This window comes from Myxocyprinus asiaticus, chromosome 22, assembly GCF_019703515.2.
Source record: "Myxocyprinus asiaticus isolate MX2 ecotype Aquarium Trade chromosome 22, UBuf_Myxa_2, whole genome shotgun sequence".
Taxonomy (NCBI): Eukaryota; Metazoa; Chordata; class Actinopteri; order Cypriniformes; family Catostomidae; genus Myxocyprinus; species Myxocyprinus asiaticus.
In genome coordinates, this window is record NC_059365.1 from 20,041,961 (window position 1) to 20,059,176 (window position 17,216).

Genomic DNA, 17,216 nt, shown 5'->3' on the forward strand with positions numbered 1-17,216 from the left:
AAAGACTTAAACTACTTCAGTCTGTGTGCGCTGAATTTATTTAATACATGAGTTTCACAATTTGAGTTGAATTACTGAAATAAATGAACTTTTCCATGACATTCTAATTTATTGAGATGCACCTGTGTATGTATATATATATATATATATAGATAGATAGATATAGACATAAAATTGTCATGGATAAAATCACCTAAAAGGACAATTAAATGAGGTAAAAGTTTAAATATGCACTACTGCTTCCAACAGATTACTTATAAAATGAGTCATGTTTTGTGTCATTCTTCCCATTACAAATTCCTCCTAAACCATGATATGATATGTGGGCACTGACCCTATCGCCAAAGTAAACTATGCACACACACACACACACACACGCACGCACGCACGCACGCACGCACAAAGTAAAAATTCAAAGAAAGGTATGTAAAACAAAAATAAACTTTTATTAGCCTGCTGGAATACCTGGGAAATAATGACAATGAAAAAATGAATTGAATGTCTTAACATGATCATTTATAATGTCTAAAACCATAGTATGTACATGTACAAAATAACCTGTAATCAAAACTGCATCAAAAGATTTAATCTTTTACATACATTTGTTGTTAAACTTTCTTGTTTTGTGCTATAAAATTATAAAATGTGCCTGAAAAGTTCTTGAATTTGACAGTGTCTGTGCTTCATGAAGCTTGTTTTAAATATAAAACTGAAGAAAATACATTCAGTATTAAAAGAAATGCAATGAGATCATTTAAAATGTGTAGCTACAGTACAGATTATTCCTCAGTCTGTATAGTATTTTAATAAAATTGTAAAATAAACTATAAATATTTGGGGGAAAGCTGATGCACAAGAATGGCCTATTCTTTCTTAAAAATCCTGGAAACTATTTATTACTAATTTCTACTGTGCGCTATTTTAAAATCTTCATACAGTGGATCTGGACTGACCCCTGCTGGTAAGATATTTTGGCAATATTCTCTAATGTTTAACTGATGATATATCAAAGATAACAGAGTAAACTGATTTCAGGTACAAGTTGTGTGCTAGTTAACCATGTGCAGGATCCTGATTAAACATTTGTTATTTGCAAAAATGTGGCTCAGAATTATGGAACTGTTAAATCCAAATGATTCATTGAGGCAGCTTTGCTTTATTTAACATGACAGCATTCTTCGAGTTTATTTTTTTGTAACATTTTTCAAAAAATGCTCTTAAAACATGAAATCAAAATAGGAGTTTTCTGGCTTTTAGTCCATGTCTGTTAGCTTTGAAGTCATCTAAGGGCCTATGCCCTAAATGTTGCCAAAATTCACTCCAAAACCAACCTGTCTGAATTTTGCAAGATGCCTTGTGATAAAGCCTGAAACCTTTTAGAAAGAAAACTGTGATCTGAGCAGTGCGAAGTCCATTTTAACAAAATTTTAAAAAAGAAAAGGAAAGATAAAAGAAAAAAAACTCAACTAAGATCAAGTTGTACTTGATCTAAGGAAGGATGATGTTAGAAATTGAGCAACTGGACATGAAGGTCAGTTGTTGTCAGAGATGTGACCCAGGGGCCACCAGAGTTGCAGAGGTCTTTAGATGAAATGGGAGAAACTGTCAAAACATAACAATTTCTTTTAGCACTCCAGGCAGGAGCTTTTTTTTTTTTTTTTTTTTTTTTTTTTGCCAAAAAGTTAAAACAAATACAGTAAATATTGCATCATTCTTGTCATCCAGCATGGTGGTAGCATCATACTCTGGTGTTTCCTTCCTTTAGAAGGAACTGAAAAGCTTGTTGCAATCAGGGCAACATGGAGATGGAGCCAAACCATAAGCAGAACAATTCAGTCAGCTTAAGTTCTGTATTTAGGATGAAGCTTAATTTCCCATGTGTTTTCTAATACCCAAAACACATGATGAAAACAATTAATGAAAGATGTATGTAATTCTGGTAAAAAGAAATATATATATATATATACAGGGATGGGAGGGTTACTTTTGAAATGTATTCCACTACAGATTACAGAATACATGCTGTATAATGTAATTTGTAACATATTCCGTTAGATTACTCAAGGTCTAAATACCTTGGATTACTTCTTCAGCACTGGTAGATTTTTTCACTTGTTTTGACTATAAAAACTCTGCCAGTACAGTAAGACAAAATACACATGTTAAAAATACATTCTCTGAAAAACCTAAATATCTTATGCAGTGTTGTTTTTGAAACAAGGTAAATAAAACTGATCTTGTTTTAAGGATTTTTTGATATTTTTACAGGAAAACAATTCAAAAATTATTATCAAGATTATGATTTGTGCCCTAATATCAAAAGTCTTACTAGAAATAAAAAAATAAAAAATATGATCCAACGTGAATTTTCTTGATAAAAAAATATGATCGTGCCTGGTAACGTGCATGTAAAATGGCTAGAAATAGCATTTTAGCTTAGCGTAAAGCTGACAATTTACACAAGGTTTATTTCTATTTCTTCTGCTCCAAACTTACATCAAACGTACTTCTCTGTCTGCTCGTATGAATGTAACACATCATAAGAAAGTGTTTCACCGCTGTTCAAATGCACTTTGGATCACATAATTTATATGTATAAATGTTTTTCATCTGAAAGGACTAAATATTAAATGAATCAAATGACAATAAAATGCAAAGTAATCTCTTCAGTAATCAAAATACTTTTTGAATGTAACGGTATTCTAAATACCAATGATTTAAATTGTAACTGTAGTGGAATACAGTTACTTATATTTTGTATTTTAAATACGTAATCCCGTTACATGTATTCCATTACTTCCCAACCCTGTATATATATATATATATATATATATATTGTGTAAATAAATTTGAATTGTGTAAAAATGCAAAAATAAAAAGAGAATTGAATGGAAAATGGGAAATTGCTAAGCCAAAGTAACTTTTTATTTCTTTCTTTCTTTTTTTTTTTTTTTTACATGTGACATAAAGATTACATCGGAAAAAGAGTTAATTAAAATGGACATTTGGGGAGATAAGAAAGAAAAAACGTAAAGTCACGTGATATGCGAGAGGGCGCGGCTAATGGTTCGTTCGAGGAGTTCTTGGTGAGTTGATAGTCAAAAACAAAACTGTCGGGCAAAATTATCAGCTGTACATATTGCATGTTTTTAATTTTAGTATGAACAGATTTTTAACTTTCGCCTCTTTACGCAACATTTTGAGAATTCGTATCTGTGGCTCTTTGTGCAGCGCTTCATATGTTTATTGTTGAGCGTTAGCAAGTTAGCCAGTTGTGCTCACAGTACAATAAGAACCGTAGAGAGTGAATTTGCATCCCTTTAATCATAAAGGTTTGACGATTTATGCTTTTTTCTCATCAGTAGTTTCACTGTGTCGTGATATTTCATACAAGCCTTCGTCATAGAATCGAATCCTTCTTCCATTAATTCAAATGCATCGAGGTAAATCTGACTCTGGAAATCATTTCATATCACTGTTGTTTCTCTCGCATTTACATTTCTAGCTCGAAAAACATGGAGCAAAAGATTCCATATGATGACTGTCAACTACCAGTAGTCTTTCTTCCGTCCTATGAAAACCCACCTGCCTGGATCCCTCCACAGGAGGTGAAAGTCTCACATTTTTAACTTGTCTTTTGTGATCATATTGGCCTAATACTAATCTTTTTTTCTTACAATCAGAGGATACATCACCCTGACTATAACAACGAGCTCACTCAGTTCCTGCCTCGCACTGTAGTCTTAAAAAAGCCCCCTGGTGCACAACTGGGCTTCAATATCCGTGGCGGAAAGGCCTCACAGCTTGGTATATTTATTTCTAAAGTGAGTGTTGCCATGTGAAACCAATTTGTTTGTTGTTCTTTTAGCAAAAAACAATTGACATGTAATCATCTTGGTTTTGCCCTGCTCAAAATGTTTCGACAGGTGGTACCAGATTCTGATGCCCATAGGGCTGGACTTCAAGAGGGTGATCAGGTGCTTTCTGTCAATGATGTGGATTTTCAAGACATAGAACATTCAAGGGTAAGAGCTGATGGGTCAGTAGCACAAAAATAATTTAATCGACTCCTCAAACTGAATCCATATACTGTCCTTAGGCTGTGGAGATTCTAAAGACAGCAAGAGAGATTTTAATGAAGGTTCGCTACTTCCCTTACAGTAAGTGTTTTATATTCATCCTTCTCTTGTGGTACATGCAGAATATATAGACTATAGGAGTCTAGGTCAAAAATTTAAGTTGTAGTTCACCCAAAAATGAAAATTCTCATCATTCACTCACCCTCATGCCATTCCAGATGTATATGACTTTCTTTCATCTGCTGAACACAAATGAAGATTTTAGAAGAATATTCCAGCTCTGTAGGTCCTTACAATGCAAGTGAATGGTGACCAGAACTTTGAAGCTCCAAAATGCACATAAAGGCAGCAATCTTCAGTGATATGATTGGTGTAAGAAAGAAACAGATCAATACTGAAGTATTTTTTATTATAAATCTCCACTTTCACATTTTTCTTCTATTGTTTTTGCCGATTCGCTTTTTTTTTTTTGTTTTTTTTTTTTGCATATCGCCACCTACTGGGTAGGGAGGAGAATTTATAGTAAAAAAGGACTTAAATATTGATCTGTTTCTCAGCCACACCTATCATATTGCTTAGAAGATATGGATTTAACCACTGAAGTCTTATGGATTATATTTATGCTGACTTTGTGTGATTTTTAGAGCAAAGTCCTGGTCACCATTCACTTTTAATGCACTGTAGTGATTTTTAAATATCTTAAGTTTTTTTTTTTTTTTGGGGGGGGGATTTTTTCCCCTTTTTCTCCCAATTTGGAATGCCCAATTCCCAATGCGCTCTAAGTCCTCGTGGTCACGTAGTGATTCGCCTCAGTTCGGGTGGCGGAGGACGAATCCCAGTTGCCTCCGCGTCTGAGACAGTCAACCCGCGCATCTTATCACGTGGCTTGTTGAGCGCGTTGCCACGGAGACATAGCGCGTGTGGAGGCTTCACGCCATCCACCGTGGCAACCACGCTCAATTCACCATGCGCCCCACCGAGAACAAACCACATTATAGCGACCACGAGGAGGTTACCCCATGTGACTCTACCCTCCCTAGCAACCAGGCCAATTTGGTTGCTTAGGAGACCTGGCTGGGGTCACTCAGCATGCCCTGGGATTCGAACTAACGAACTCCAGGGGTGGTAGCCAGCGTATTTTACCACTGAGCTACCCAGGCCCCAAATATCTTAAGTTTGATATATTTCATAATATTCTATTCTAGGCCTACTTTATCTAGTAATTGGTTTAGACACTGTAGTGACCATTCCAGTTATTTGATTTAATTGTATTTGACATGAAGGGACGTCACTGTGTTACACTGAATGTTTGAAAAAAGGTTAAAAAATGTCCTTGCTGATAAAAATAAAGTTTCTGACACTAATTAGAGTCCATGTTTAATGTTGTAACAGACTCATTTTGACTGAAGAACAAAAACATGTAAAAGCATAGATTCATTGTTAATGGTCTAAGAAGTTTTCCAGTAGCGCAGCTGGTAAATCATGTTACTAGGAATGCCAAGGTCACCAGTTTGAATACCAGGGAATGCACAAACTGATATAATGTATAGCTTGAATGCTCTGTAATTCACTTTGATGAAAGTTTACTAAATACATGAATGTTAATGAAATCTTTTTCTAGATTACCAGAGGCAGAAGGAAAGGACTGTACACTAAGTGGCAGAGCTGAGCCTCATCAGAATCAGAATGAGCTTTATTGCCAAGTATGCTTACACATACAATGAATTTGTCTTGGTGACAGAAGCTTCCAGTGCACAAACAATACAACAACAAGACAGAGATAATAATAAAAAAAATAGAATAAAAATAAAAAGTGAAAAGAAAATATAAGTATATAGAAATACATACTAAGCCTATATATATATATATATATATATATATATACACACACACACACACATAAATATTACAAATCTGTTATATGCAGATGCAAGGGAATGTAATGGCAGAAGAGGTAGGATGTGTTGGATGAATATAAATAGACTAAGCTGTGTATTGCACATAATTATTGTTCAGTGGGGCAATTTAACTGTTCATAAGATGGATAGCCTGACGGTTCTGGTGCTCAGTGCTCTGTAGCGCCATCCAGAAGGCAACAGTTCAAAAACGTAGTGGGCTGGGTGAGTGGGGTCCAGAGTGATTTTTTTCAGCCTTTTCCTCACTCTGGAAGTGTACAGTTCTTGAAGAGAGGGCAGGGGGCAACCTGTAATCCTCTCAGCAGCCCGAACTGTCCTTTGTAGTCTTCTGATGTCCGATTTCTTAGCTGAACCAAACCAGACAGTAATTGAAGTGCAGAGGACAGACTCAGTGAGGAACAAGTGATGCAGCTGATGAGGATTTGGTGCCTTCCTCCCACTAATTACTTTCGCTGACTAAAACACTGTCCAAAAAAATTATTTCCAAACACTCAAGGGTTCGTCTGAAGATTCAGCACTTTGAATAAGCCAGCTGTGTAGATTCATACATGGCTTTTAACTGATTCTTTACGTATGTGTCAAAGCCATGGCCTAGCGTTTGGCATATGTGCTACAATGTTGAGATGCTCATGAAAGTGACTCAAGTTTAAATCTAGCCTGCAACATTATCTGACCCTGTGCCCTCTCTCTGCCCATCATTTCCAATCCTTTCTCTACTCTCCTCACTAATCAAAGTGGCAAAAGGGCAAATAAAGCTAAACCTTTGAGGTTAGATTCAAAATCTGCTTTATTTAGACTTTCCCCATCTTTGGGGAAAATAAGCATATTCTATGACATGCATATTAAAAGTATGGTAGAAGTGTTATTTATTGAGTGAAATTACTGTATACAGTGATAGGGCACATCAATAATAAATTATGGTCTGCTGTGAGTATTATTATCAGTAATATCAATTTCAGACATTTATTAAATGAAACCGAGATTAAAGTCCAATATGTAATATTCTTCATATGATCTATTTCATCTTATTTTGTGATTACATTTCAGTTGTGCAATCTGAAGCCAAGTAATAAATGATTGCATCAGTGAAATGCATTTTGATGTCCTGCTGACAAATATGTTGCTACTGACAAGTGTAATTAAATCAGTATCCGTAACAAGAAATGTAACATAAAAAAAATATTGTTTTTATTTTTAAATAAATGTGTGGAGTCACAGAAAGTAAAAGACAATGCGAGAAGAGAATATGTTGTTGCAGGACTTAGTATTGTTTTCAAACTAGTTACTGTGGCAAGATTACAGTTAAAATGTAAGGTAGTGTGGCTATGTTAATGATGTATCTCTGCTAGTGAGCAGTTTAATGGTAGTACTGGAAATACCAAGTACATTTAGGTTTTACATTAAACGAATTTACTGAATGACATCATTATACATTTTGCAATGTGGAACACCTGGACTAAGATGTTTTGTTAGGCAAATGTAAATATACCTAGCTAGGCATTGATCAATGGTCATGTGAGCCAACATTAAGCAGTGTCATTAATAACCCTACCAAAATTCTTCATTCTTATTGTAAAAAAAAAAATAAAGTCTTCAAAAACATTTTTTGACATTATAATTTATTTAAAATTTGCACAATATAAAACCATATAACCCTTTACCATATAAAGTGAGAGGACTTCATATATATCAAATGCACAAATTGACATCCATCCTTCCCCAGAAGAAAAATATCCGTTAGAAATACAGGCAAATTCCAACTTATTGTACGGACAATTGCTTGGTGAGAACGGATTTTTGGAAAACACAGCATGAAATTAAACACCACTGTTAACATTAATATGTTGTTTTCTTTCTTGTTCAAGGGTCAAACACATTGTACATAATTTAAGTGTACAGAACAGCTCCATCATTATCTTTTCCTTGCGTTTTCCTCTGCCTGTTGCAGGCAACTCAAGTAAAAAGGTAATACCACTGCTTTGGTCATATTACAAGTTTTTTCCTCTGGTTGCTTGGTGTCAGTCATTAATTCTTACACACATGCCAATACGGACACACTTCTTGAAAAAGGCATTCAAACAAATACACAAACATAAGGATGACATTGCAAGTAACCTCTCCCCTACTATGGAGATATATTAAGATGACAATTAAAACTACAAATCCTATTCAACTGCATTTACATAATGTAATTTAGATGTAGCTTAATTTAATAATAAATTACAAAACAAGCAAAATCAAGGAGCAGAACTGCATAGTATTTTCTATTGTTTGAAAAAGCACCATTACGTTGTGTGTGCTGCCATAAAAAAAAAAAAAGATGACACTTTAGGTAATGAATTATATTGCCTGTCAATTATATTGAAGTGCCAAATTATGTGGTAAACATAAAATTTATATTCCTATTACTCAGTCACAGGTACCAAAGTGAGAAAACTACAGTGCAAAGCACAATGTCTGTAAACAATTTCTCTGTGTGCGAGAGTGAGGAATGTTTGGTGTCAACAACACAAAGTGTTGTGGGGTGAGATGTATCTGGATTGACCCTGTGACTGGGACAAGATCAGGACAGGAGTTTAAAAAAAAACAACTGTTCATTTACTTCTTGTTTGGAGTCATTTTAGCTGCTGTCTTCATTCTGTTGGGCATCTTTGGTTGAGCTCTCATCTACGTTCTCCAGAGAGTCTCCTCGCTGGATGGACAGCTCTGCTGGATCCATCATGGGCAGTTCACTCTGTATGGGGTACAGCCATGGCTTGTGGTCAGGAGAATGTGCTGCCTTCCATGCAGGGTATTTTTGACCTGCCATATGAACACTTCTTAAGACCTGTTGAATGACAAGAGAGAATGAGGGAGTGCCACTAGTATCAATGGAAGTGAACTTTGCTCGTTTTGTCTTGTGTAATTCGAGGAACGAAATGTAATCCCGTTTTACTTCATTTTAAGGCTGAACAATGACTCCTAATCTTTTTTGCTCGAACACAGTTATAAATAGTTTCTGGTTTGTCTGTGTCCTTAAAAACCTTGGCAGCACCAATGATCAGAGTGTGCAATATTGCCTATAAAGATTGACCTTTGAAATGAAAGGGTCCTGATGTTTTATTTATAGAACAATATTACTAATGAAAGTAAAATTAAATTAAAAGCCCTCTGACACAGTTATTCATCCAATAACAAAATGTAATAAAAACCAAGCATGGTATTAGATAGTGGGGGGGGCATTGTAGTTCTACTGTATTCTTTGAAATACTTTGGACTATTATGGTACTATCACAGTACTTTTTTGTAAGAGTCTAGACATGCACTGTAAAAACTAGTTCAGTGCAAAGACTGGAGACAGTCCATATAAAATAGTTTCCAAAGAGAATAAAATCTAATATCCAATTCAGTTAAAGAGAAAGACACCCCTCAACAATAGTGTTAAATAATACTAAATTACACCAAGAGTGAGGTATAGGCAATGTTATCAGCATGCCCTTTGGACAGAGATTCCATCTGGTAGCAAATAAAGCCACAAAGCAAATAAAAATGATGATTTTTTTTAATCCGATAAACATTAATAGCATACACTGCTCCAACAAATGTCAACATTTCAAACATTCTAAAGCTGGCTGTTGAATTTAGAATGTTGGGAAACATTACGGTCATTTTCATACCAATATATATATATTATATATATATATATATATAAAAAAATAATACACCAAAAGAATTAGAGGAATATTCCAGGTTCAATACAAGTTATTTCAATAAACAGCATTTGTGGCATAATTTTAATAACCACAAATAATTTAGATTTGTCCTTTGTTCATTTAAAAATGAACAAAAATAATGGTTACCGTAAAACACTTACAATGGAAGTGAATGGAGCCATAAATGTTCTAACACTCCTTTTCAAAGGTATAGCCACGAGACGTACACATTATACATGTTAACATGATTTTAGCATGTTAAAATCAGGGATTTACCACCATTACGATGTTACCTAGATTACGGAATTTACCATGTTACGTTGTCAGGACACTTAAGTTGTAATATTAGACAAAACTTTACACATACATGCTTGGTAAGCAATTTTATCAAACTTAAATTATTAGAACGCGCATGATGTTTACGTCTTGTGGCTATATTTTTAAAACAGTGTGTAGTTTATCATTTATAGACTGGACCCATTCCAGTGTTGTATAAAGTATCCATTTGTCATACTTGAGTAAAAGTAAAGATACCTTCATGGAAATTGACTCAAGTAAAAGTAGCTCATGAGAAAACAACTTAAGTATTAAAGTAACTGATTTTAAATGTACTTAAGTATCAAAAGTACAAGTAAATTGCATAAATTACGGAACAGTTCATTAAACCCATGGCAACTTATTTGATTGGTGGTGCTCATCATTTACGCACCCTCATGCCATCCCAGATGTGGATACTATACACCTCTGCCCCATTCACTTCCATTGTGCCCTACTGTAACCACCATTTTTGCTTTCTTTTTAAAAAAAAAAAAAAAAATTGTTTGTGGTAATCAACATCATGCCACAAATGCGGTCAATTGAGCTTAACTTGTATTTACCCCAGAACATTCTTTTAACACACTGGTCCCCCAAAACCCAACAACAATTTGTTGGGACATTGTGTACTAGCCTTTAGACTGATACCACATACAACTTCATCCAGGAGGAGGTCATCTGTAACTCGTATCCCAAAATTTTATAAAAATCGGAATGAACAATAGTTCGGAATATACTAGCGTAAAGCATGTGTATTTTATCAGACCCAACATGAACAAAAAGATCTAGGATTCTGCACAATAGTTTTAATTTCAGGATAACTAAAACCAGTGGAACACATTTTATAAGTGATCACAAGTTTATTTGCATGCTATATTATAAGAGGTTTTTTTTTTTAGTAGTATAAGATGCAACTGCTTACCATGTCATAGCACATCACTGATGATTAATGAAAGAAGAGAGACTTCCATTAATCAGGAGTCTTCAAGCAACACTTGCAATTAATAATAAAAGATGACTAGTCATGCAGCCTACAGACAGAACAAGATAAACAAGTTTCACTCTTTGGCACAGCAAGTGCTGCATGAGCTTCGGCAGTACAAGATCTTCCAGTAGGTTACAGTGGTAACAACTGTGATCTCTCAAACCTTAAACAGATACCCACAAATAAAAGACACTCACATCCTCAAAGTGTCCTAAACTAGTACATTTACTGAATCTTTAGAAGAAAACAAAACATTTTACTTACTTTTGGAGCCAGGACCTGAGATGCTTTGTTGACAACCCATTTCGGAAGAGACCCTGTTATTAAAATTATAAAACAGCAACAAAGTAAAAGTCTTACAAGGTCAATAGATGGTGTGTATATTTCAAAGGTAGTAGTAAATGTGTTCATACCTTTGGGATCAGCTTGCGAGAGGTATGTGAATCTGCAGCTGTTTGGCCCAGTCGGTTTGATGAGGTAACCCGTCAGAAGGGAAACTGCCCTTACCAAATCCTTACGTGGAGGATATTTCTAAAATTTAAGCAACACTTTATTAGAGGTGATGTAAAAAAAAGTTAACATTTCTATCCCAGCTTAATGTGGACAGACAAATTAAAAACCTCTTCAACTCTGCAGACCCACCGGCAGGACCAAATGGGGGCACTACGTCGTGAGAAAAGTTTAAGCTTTAAATGTTCAAGTCTCCAATTAAATATGTCAGGCATATGGGTTACAGTTTGAAAGCTTAGAATCTTAACTTTTCATAGATAGCCTAATCACTTCTGCATTTGTTTCACATAAAATAACAACCTGAAAACATTCACGTCGCAAATCAGTGCCACCTAGACGTCTTGTGGTAGAAGTATTAATATGAATATAAAATAGCACTTAAATAGACAAATCATATATCAAATGAAAGCTTGCATTCTCGGGAATGTGACTGCATAGTGTTTATGTTGCCCTTACACCACATTTTGCAAGATTTAAAAAAAAAAAAAAAAAAAAAAAAAAAAATCACAAAGTGAAATCTCCAAGACATAAAATACAATCGTCTCTTATGCACCGATCACTGCTGCTGTAAGCTCCAAATAGCTAAACACTATATCTGCTTTTACCTTTGACTGTTTTCTTAAAAAAAAATTTGTGAGCTTGATTGTATGAATAATCCAATGTTATATCTTAGATGTCCAGAACAAAATATGCAGTCCAACAGGTAACGCATGCTAAATAAATCATCGGACTATCAAATTAATTACAGACTACTGATGATACAATGTTATACATCATTGGGGAGGATCTCCGCTTTCTAATGACACCAAAAAAAATTGAGCTTCTAGTCCACTCAGAGGCCGAGATATTCAATGAAACAATGGGGGTTGGTGCATTGACTGAAAATTAGACTGAGTGTCTATGGACGAGCACATCTGTGAGGGCTAGAATGCGTTAGAGCACCACCAACATTTCAGATTGGCATTTTGTGATGGAAGGTGATAGAAAAACAAAAATTCTAATACTTGCTGCCATCTAGTGAAATAAAATAAGACTTTTTGGAGGGAGCCTGAGTGAACAGAATCAGAATTACAGTGCTGTGAAAAAAGTATTTGCCCCATCCTGATTTCTTCGGTTTTTGTGTACATCTCATACTAAATTGTTTCAAAAATTCAAACAAAATCTAACATAAAACAGAATGCAATCGGTGTAAACATAAAATTCAGTTTTTAAATGATAATGTTATTTATTGAAGCAAGTTATCCAATACCAACTTGGCATGTGTGAAAAAGTATTTGCCCCCTTAGTTACTAAATCCCCAAATCTATGAAACTGTATTCATAATTGGGTTCAGCTGGACTAGACACACCCAGGCCTGATTACTGCCAGCCCTGTTTAATCAAATCAAAACCTAAATAGAACTTTTTCCAGCAGCATGAAGTTGGCTAAAAGGTCTTACCCAGTAGCACACTATGCCATGGTCAAAAGAAATCCCAGAAATGATGAGGAAAAAGGTGATTGAAATACATCAGTCTGGGAAGGGTTACAAAGCTATTTCAAAGGCTATGGGACTCCAAAGACCCACAGTGAGAGCCATTACCTCCAAATGGAGAAAACTTGGCACAGTAGTGAACCTTCCAAGTGGCCAACCTTCCAAAATTCCTCCAAGAGCACAGCGACAACTCATCCAGGAAGTCACAAAAAAGGCAGGGAAAACATCCAAGGAACTGCGGGCCTTTCTTGCATCAAAAAAAGGTCACCATTCATGACTCCACTATCAGAAAGACACTGGCCAAAAATGCCATCCATGAAAGTGTGGCGAGGTGAAAACCACTGCTAACCCAGAAGAACATTAAAGTTTGTATGAATTTTGCCAAAACACACCTTGATGATCCTCAAACCTTTTGGGAGAATGTTCTGTGGACTGATGAGTCGAAAGTGGAACTGTTTGGAAGACAGGGGTCCAGTTACATCTGGCATAAATCAAACACCGAATTCCACAAAAAGAACATCATAATTACGGTCAAGCATGGTGGTGATAGTGTGATGGTGTGGGGATGCTTTGCTGCTTCAGGGACAGGGTGACTTGCAATAATTGAGGGAAACATGAATTCTGCTGTCTACCAGAAAATCCTAAATGAGGATGTCCGATCATCTGTCTGTGAGTTGAAGTCCAAGCGCAACTGGATGATACAGCAAGACAATGATCCAAAGCATAGGAGTAAATCCACCTCTGAATGGCTCAAAAGTAGCAAAATTAAAGTTTTGGAGTGGCCTAGTCAAAGTCCTGACTTGAACCCGATTGAGATGCTGTGGCAGGACCTTAAACGGGTAGTTCATGCTCGAAAACCCTCCAATGTGGCTGAACTAAAGCAGTTCTGCAAAGAAGAGTGGGTCAAAATTCCACCACAGCTTGTGAAAGACTGATCTCCAGTTATCGGGAGCGTATGGTTGCAGTTGTTGCTGTTTAAGATGGCACAACCAGCTTTTAAGTTTAAGGGGGCAGATAGTTTTTCATATGGGTGAAATAGGTGTTGGATAACTTTTTTGCTTCAGTAAAAAAAAAATTATATATATTTGAAAACTGCATTGTGTTTACTCAGGTTGCCTTTGTTTTATCTCGTATGAAGATCTAAAAAAATTTAGTATGAAAAACACAAAAATAGAAGAAATCAGGAAGGGGGCAAATACCTTTTCACAGCACTGTACATGCTTACAAAGTTAGGACAACAACAAAAACAGATAAAAAAAAATAAATAATCAATTCATCATAAGATTGTAAACATATATTACTTTCTTCTAGAGTCTTTAAGAGTCTTTTTTTTATTGGGGGGGCAATTACTCCACAGTACGTGTAAATGGTGAGCTTTTAAGAGTGAAAAATTGCAAGTGGCAACCCAACCATGCCCCAGAGTTGAAGAGAAAGCCATTTGTAAGTTGACATCCCTAAAAAGTGTAAACATTGTGGTGCTATCAAAACATGGCTCTGTTTGTTTGAGCGTTCCAAATGGACCGACACAGCAACATTGGTTCAACCAATGGCATGAGTTTGGGGACTCTAACCAATGGTAGACGAGGCGAGTAGATGTACCGCACACAAGACCAATGAATATAGAAGGTGTACATTTATTAAAAAATAAAAATAAATAAAATAAAAAAAAAAAAACATACCGGATGCTTCACAGAGAAGTTAATGATCACATACTCGTCCTCAGATGCCTGCCATGTACGCAGGGTCACCACATCCCTGTTCTTCAGTGGTTTTGGACAAAGCCCTGAGAACAAATGTAAAGAAAAAATGAAAAAGGTAAACAAAACATCTGTAAACAGGTATATGGCCCATAAACAGTTCCTTCTATGTACAGTGTGTCACAGTTCTGAAGAAAAAGAGGAACAACATTATCTTGGTATTGACCATTTATACACACAAAAAAATGTGGTCCCTGGAGGCTTAACTTCAGCCAAGGCATTGTGATAAGCCACTGCAATAAAGCAGTTTCCCTGCTTTCCTTGAAAGGTGGCTATGAATGTTAGGTGAATTACCAATGGGAGTATTAACAAAAGGCAAAGAGAATACTGGAATGCCCATAATACATAAAATAATCTCCAAAAATTTGGAGAAATAAGCAACTGGTGCTCTCGGCTCACATGAATAGTAGCCCACATCTGCATTGGGTGCCAAACGGGCGATGTCAAAGCTCTCAAGCATTGTAGGGTCCCATGTCTTCCGATACTGGCCGTCGTGAAGCACATCATACATAGTGCCAGCCGACACATCATTTATGGTCATTCTACACTGTATGGGGAAAAAACATATTTGAATACCTGTGTTATGGCAGCTGTACACACAGTGCTAAATCAAACTGTGAAAAGTAATAGGCTTTAATAAAGAAAAAAGAGATTCAAGTGAACTGGTTTCAATGGTTAGAAAAGTTCATCTTGATAACATAAATTTGTACTGAACTATATAAATCAACAGACTGTTGTTAAATGCTCATATTAAACATGTCTCACTTATTGAGATACTGGTATTCTGTAACATTTAGCAAGAGCTTACCTTGATTTTGTGCACTTTGGAATAGCTGCCTTTATTTCCTTGAGAGAAGGATAAAGGGGCCACCTCGACCCAGACCTCCATGCCATTTTTATCATACTTGCTGAGCCAGTTCTCCGTAGAAAGACATTGTCTTTTGAACTCATTAAACATGGACTCCTCTGGAATAATTCCTGAACCTCGAGACATACCTAAAACAACAATTTCCCAATTAAAAACACAGCAAGAAATGCAGATATTCCCAAACAAGTATCAGTATCTTCCTACTGCCAAGTCACAATATCCTTCTGTCGACAGAGGGTGAGATGTAGTTATTGTAGTCACAGATTCACATTTCAAGCTCGACAAGATTTTTGCCATAAATTCCACACCTGCTGTCAACGCTCGCGAGTGGAAAAATCTCGTCACTACTTCCGGAAGTAGAGCAGATGTATTACAAAACAGCAATGTGTGCGCCTCCACCTGAGACAAAAAGCGTCCTATCTGGAACGACAGTGATTTAATGAACTAACATTATTTTGACTTAAACCTACTGGTTTTTATATACTCAAGTTAGAACTGTTGACAAACTTGCCCCGTTTTGGGTGTGTCGGACCGCCCATATTGATTGGATATTTGGGCGCAGTTGTCGCCCCGGAATCGTGTTCTCTGTTGCTTTACCGATTTGCATGATTAATTCATAACGGAACCCGCCTTGTGTTCACTGACCGAAACCCTTTTACATCACCATATTATGCTTGAGTAGTGCATCATCACCAAGACAACTGGCTTTCAGGAATCTAGTTCATATTTCTTATATGTCGGTGTTTCTTCAACTTTGGGCACTTTTATGTGCCAGGAGTTGATTATTATTAAAACTAACCAATATGGTAACACTATATATAGTTAGTTAGTTAGTTAATAAAAATACAATTGTTCATTGTTAGTTCATAACTACTGGAATTTGAACTATTTTGAAGGCGCATATGAAGGTCACATTAAAGGAATATTCCGTGTTCGATACAAGTTAAGCTCAATTGACAGCATGTGTCATAATATTGATTACTACAAAAATGTATTTTGACTCGTCCCTCTTTTTCTTTAAAAAAGCATATATCTGGGTTCCAATGAGGCACTTACAGTAGAAGTGAATGGGGCCAATCTGTAAATGTTAAAATACTCACTGTTTCAAAAGTATAGCCACAAGACATAAACAATTACAATTACGTATAATATCTATATATTTTTCAAAGTTGTGGCGTCATTTCCACCACACCACACAATTTTGCCCCTAATAATGTTTTTGTCTCCCCAAACGTAAGTGTGGTGTAAGTGGAGAATGCTTGAGACGAAATATGGGACAAGCTTGAAGAAAACAAAGTAAAATCAAGGTAAATATCACTTGTGAGCTTTAATTGAGCGTAATTTCAAATAAAGATGGAATTTGGCAAATTATGCAAGAAGTATGAAAATTTTGTATATTAAGGATACATAAAATGTTAGCAATGAAATTAGCCTTAGCAAAGGAGTCAGCCATTTTATTTCAAAGATTTAAAAATGTCATTTCAACCACGAAATTCTATTAATGTGGTGGGAAATTTCATGACATTCAGAAAGTGACAAAAATGCCAAAAATATCCTGTGACGCATGAATATACTTTTGACATAGTTAGAAGACACATTTCATTGACTGTGAGAGTGTGAAAA

At 35.8% G+C, this 17,216-nt stretch overlaps 2 protein-coding genes across 4 annotated transcripts; one reads left to right on the forward strand and one right to left on the reverse strand.

The window, feature by feature from the left end:
• The first annotated feature begins 3,052 nt into the window (after positions 1-3,052).
• Positions 3,053-7,597, forward strand: LOC127413280 (PDZ domain-containing protein 11). Of its 2 annotated transcripts, none has more exons than XM_051650283.1 (6): positions 3,053-3,086; positions 3,506-3,608; positions 3,684-3,824; positions 3,927-4,025; positions 4,100-4,160; positions 5,701-7,597. In XM_051650283.1, the coding sequence occupies exons 1-6, from the start codon at positions 3,064-3,066 to the stop codon at positions 5,733-5,735; spliced, it is 462 nt and encodes a 153-aa protein (XP_051506243.1). In that variant the 5' UTR covers positions 3,053-3,063; the 3' UTR covers positions 5,736-7,597. The 2 variants fall into 2 exon arrangements, with proteins under 2 accessions (XP_051506243.1, XP_051506244.1); XM_051650284.1 differs by lacking the exon at positions 3,053-3,086 and adding an exon at positions 3,106-3,332.
• A 136-nt stretch (positions 7,598-7,733) lies between these two features.
• LOC127413277 (START domain-containing protein 10-like) lies at positions 7,734-17,193 on the reverse strand. Of its 2 annotated transcripts, XM_051650277.1 has the most exons (7): positions 15,902-17,193; positions 15,534-15,721; positions 15,125-15,272; positions 14,648-14,751; positions 11,401-11,518; positions 11,252-11,304; positions 7,734-8,822 (listed from the first exon to the last, which is right to left on the reverse strand). In XM_051650277.1, exons 2-7 carry the CDS (start codon positions 15,717-15,719, stop codon positions 8,616-8,618), a joined length of 816 nt encoding a protein of 271 aa, XP_051506237.1. In that variant the 5' UTR covers positions 15,720-15,721; positions 15,902-17,193; the 3' UTR covers positions 7,734-8,615. The 2 variants fall into 2 exon arrangements, with proteins under 2 accessions (XP_051506237.1, XP_051506236.1); XM_051650276.1 differs by having other exon boundaries at positions 15,534-17,193.
• Positions 17,194-17,216: the final 23 nt, after the last annotated feature.

Excerpts from the sequence above, each read along its gene's own strand:
- LOC127413280 (XM_051650283.1), top strand. The coding sequence starts at position 3,064 with ATGGTTCGTTCGAGGAGTTCTTG. Across the intron at positions 3,609-3,683 it reads CCTGGATCCCTCCACAGGAG|AGGATACATCACCCTGACTA; the intron begins GTGAAAGTCTCA and ends TCTTACAATCAG. Across the intron at positions 4,161-5,700 it reads GGTTCGCTACTTCCCTTACA|ATTACCAGAGGCAGAAGGAA; the intron begins GTAAGTGTTTTA and ends ATCTTTTTCTAG.
- LOC127413277 (XM_051650277.1), bottom strand. The coding sequence starts at position 15,719 with ATGTCTCGAGGTTCAGGAATTATTCCAGAGGAGTCCATGTTTAATGAG. Across the intron at positions 14,752-15,124 it reads AGATGTGGGCTACTATTCAT|GGCTTTGTCCAAAACCACTG; the intron begins GTGAGCCGAGAG and ends ATTTGTTCTCAG. Across the intron at positions 11,519-14,647 it reads ACTTCTCTGTGAAGCATCCG|AAATATCCTCCACGTAAGGA; the intron begins GTATGTTTTTTT and ends CTTAAATTTTAG.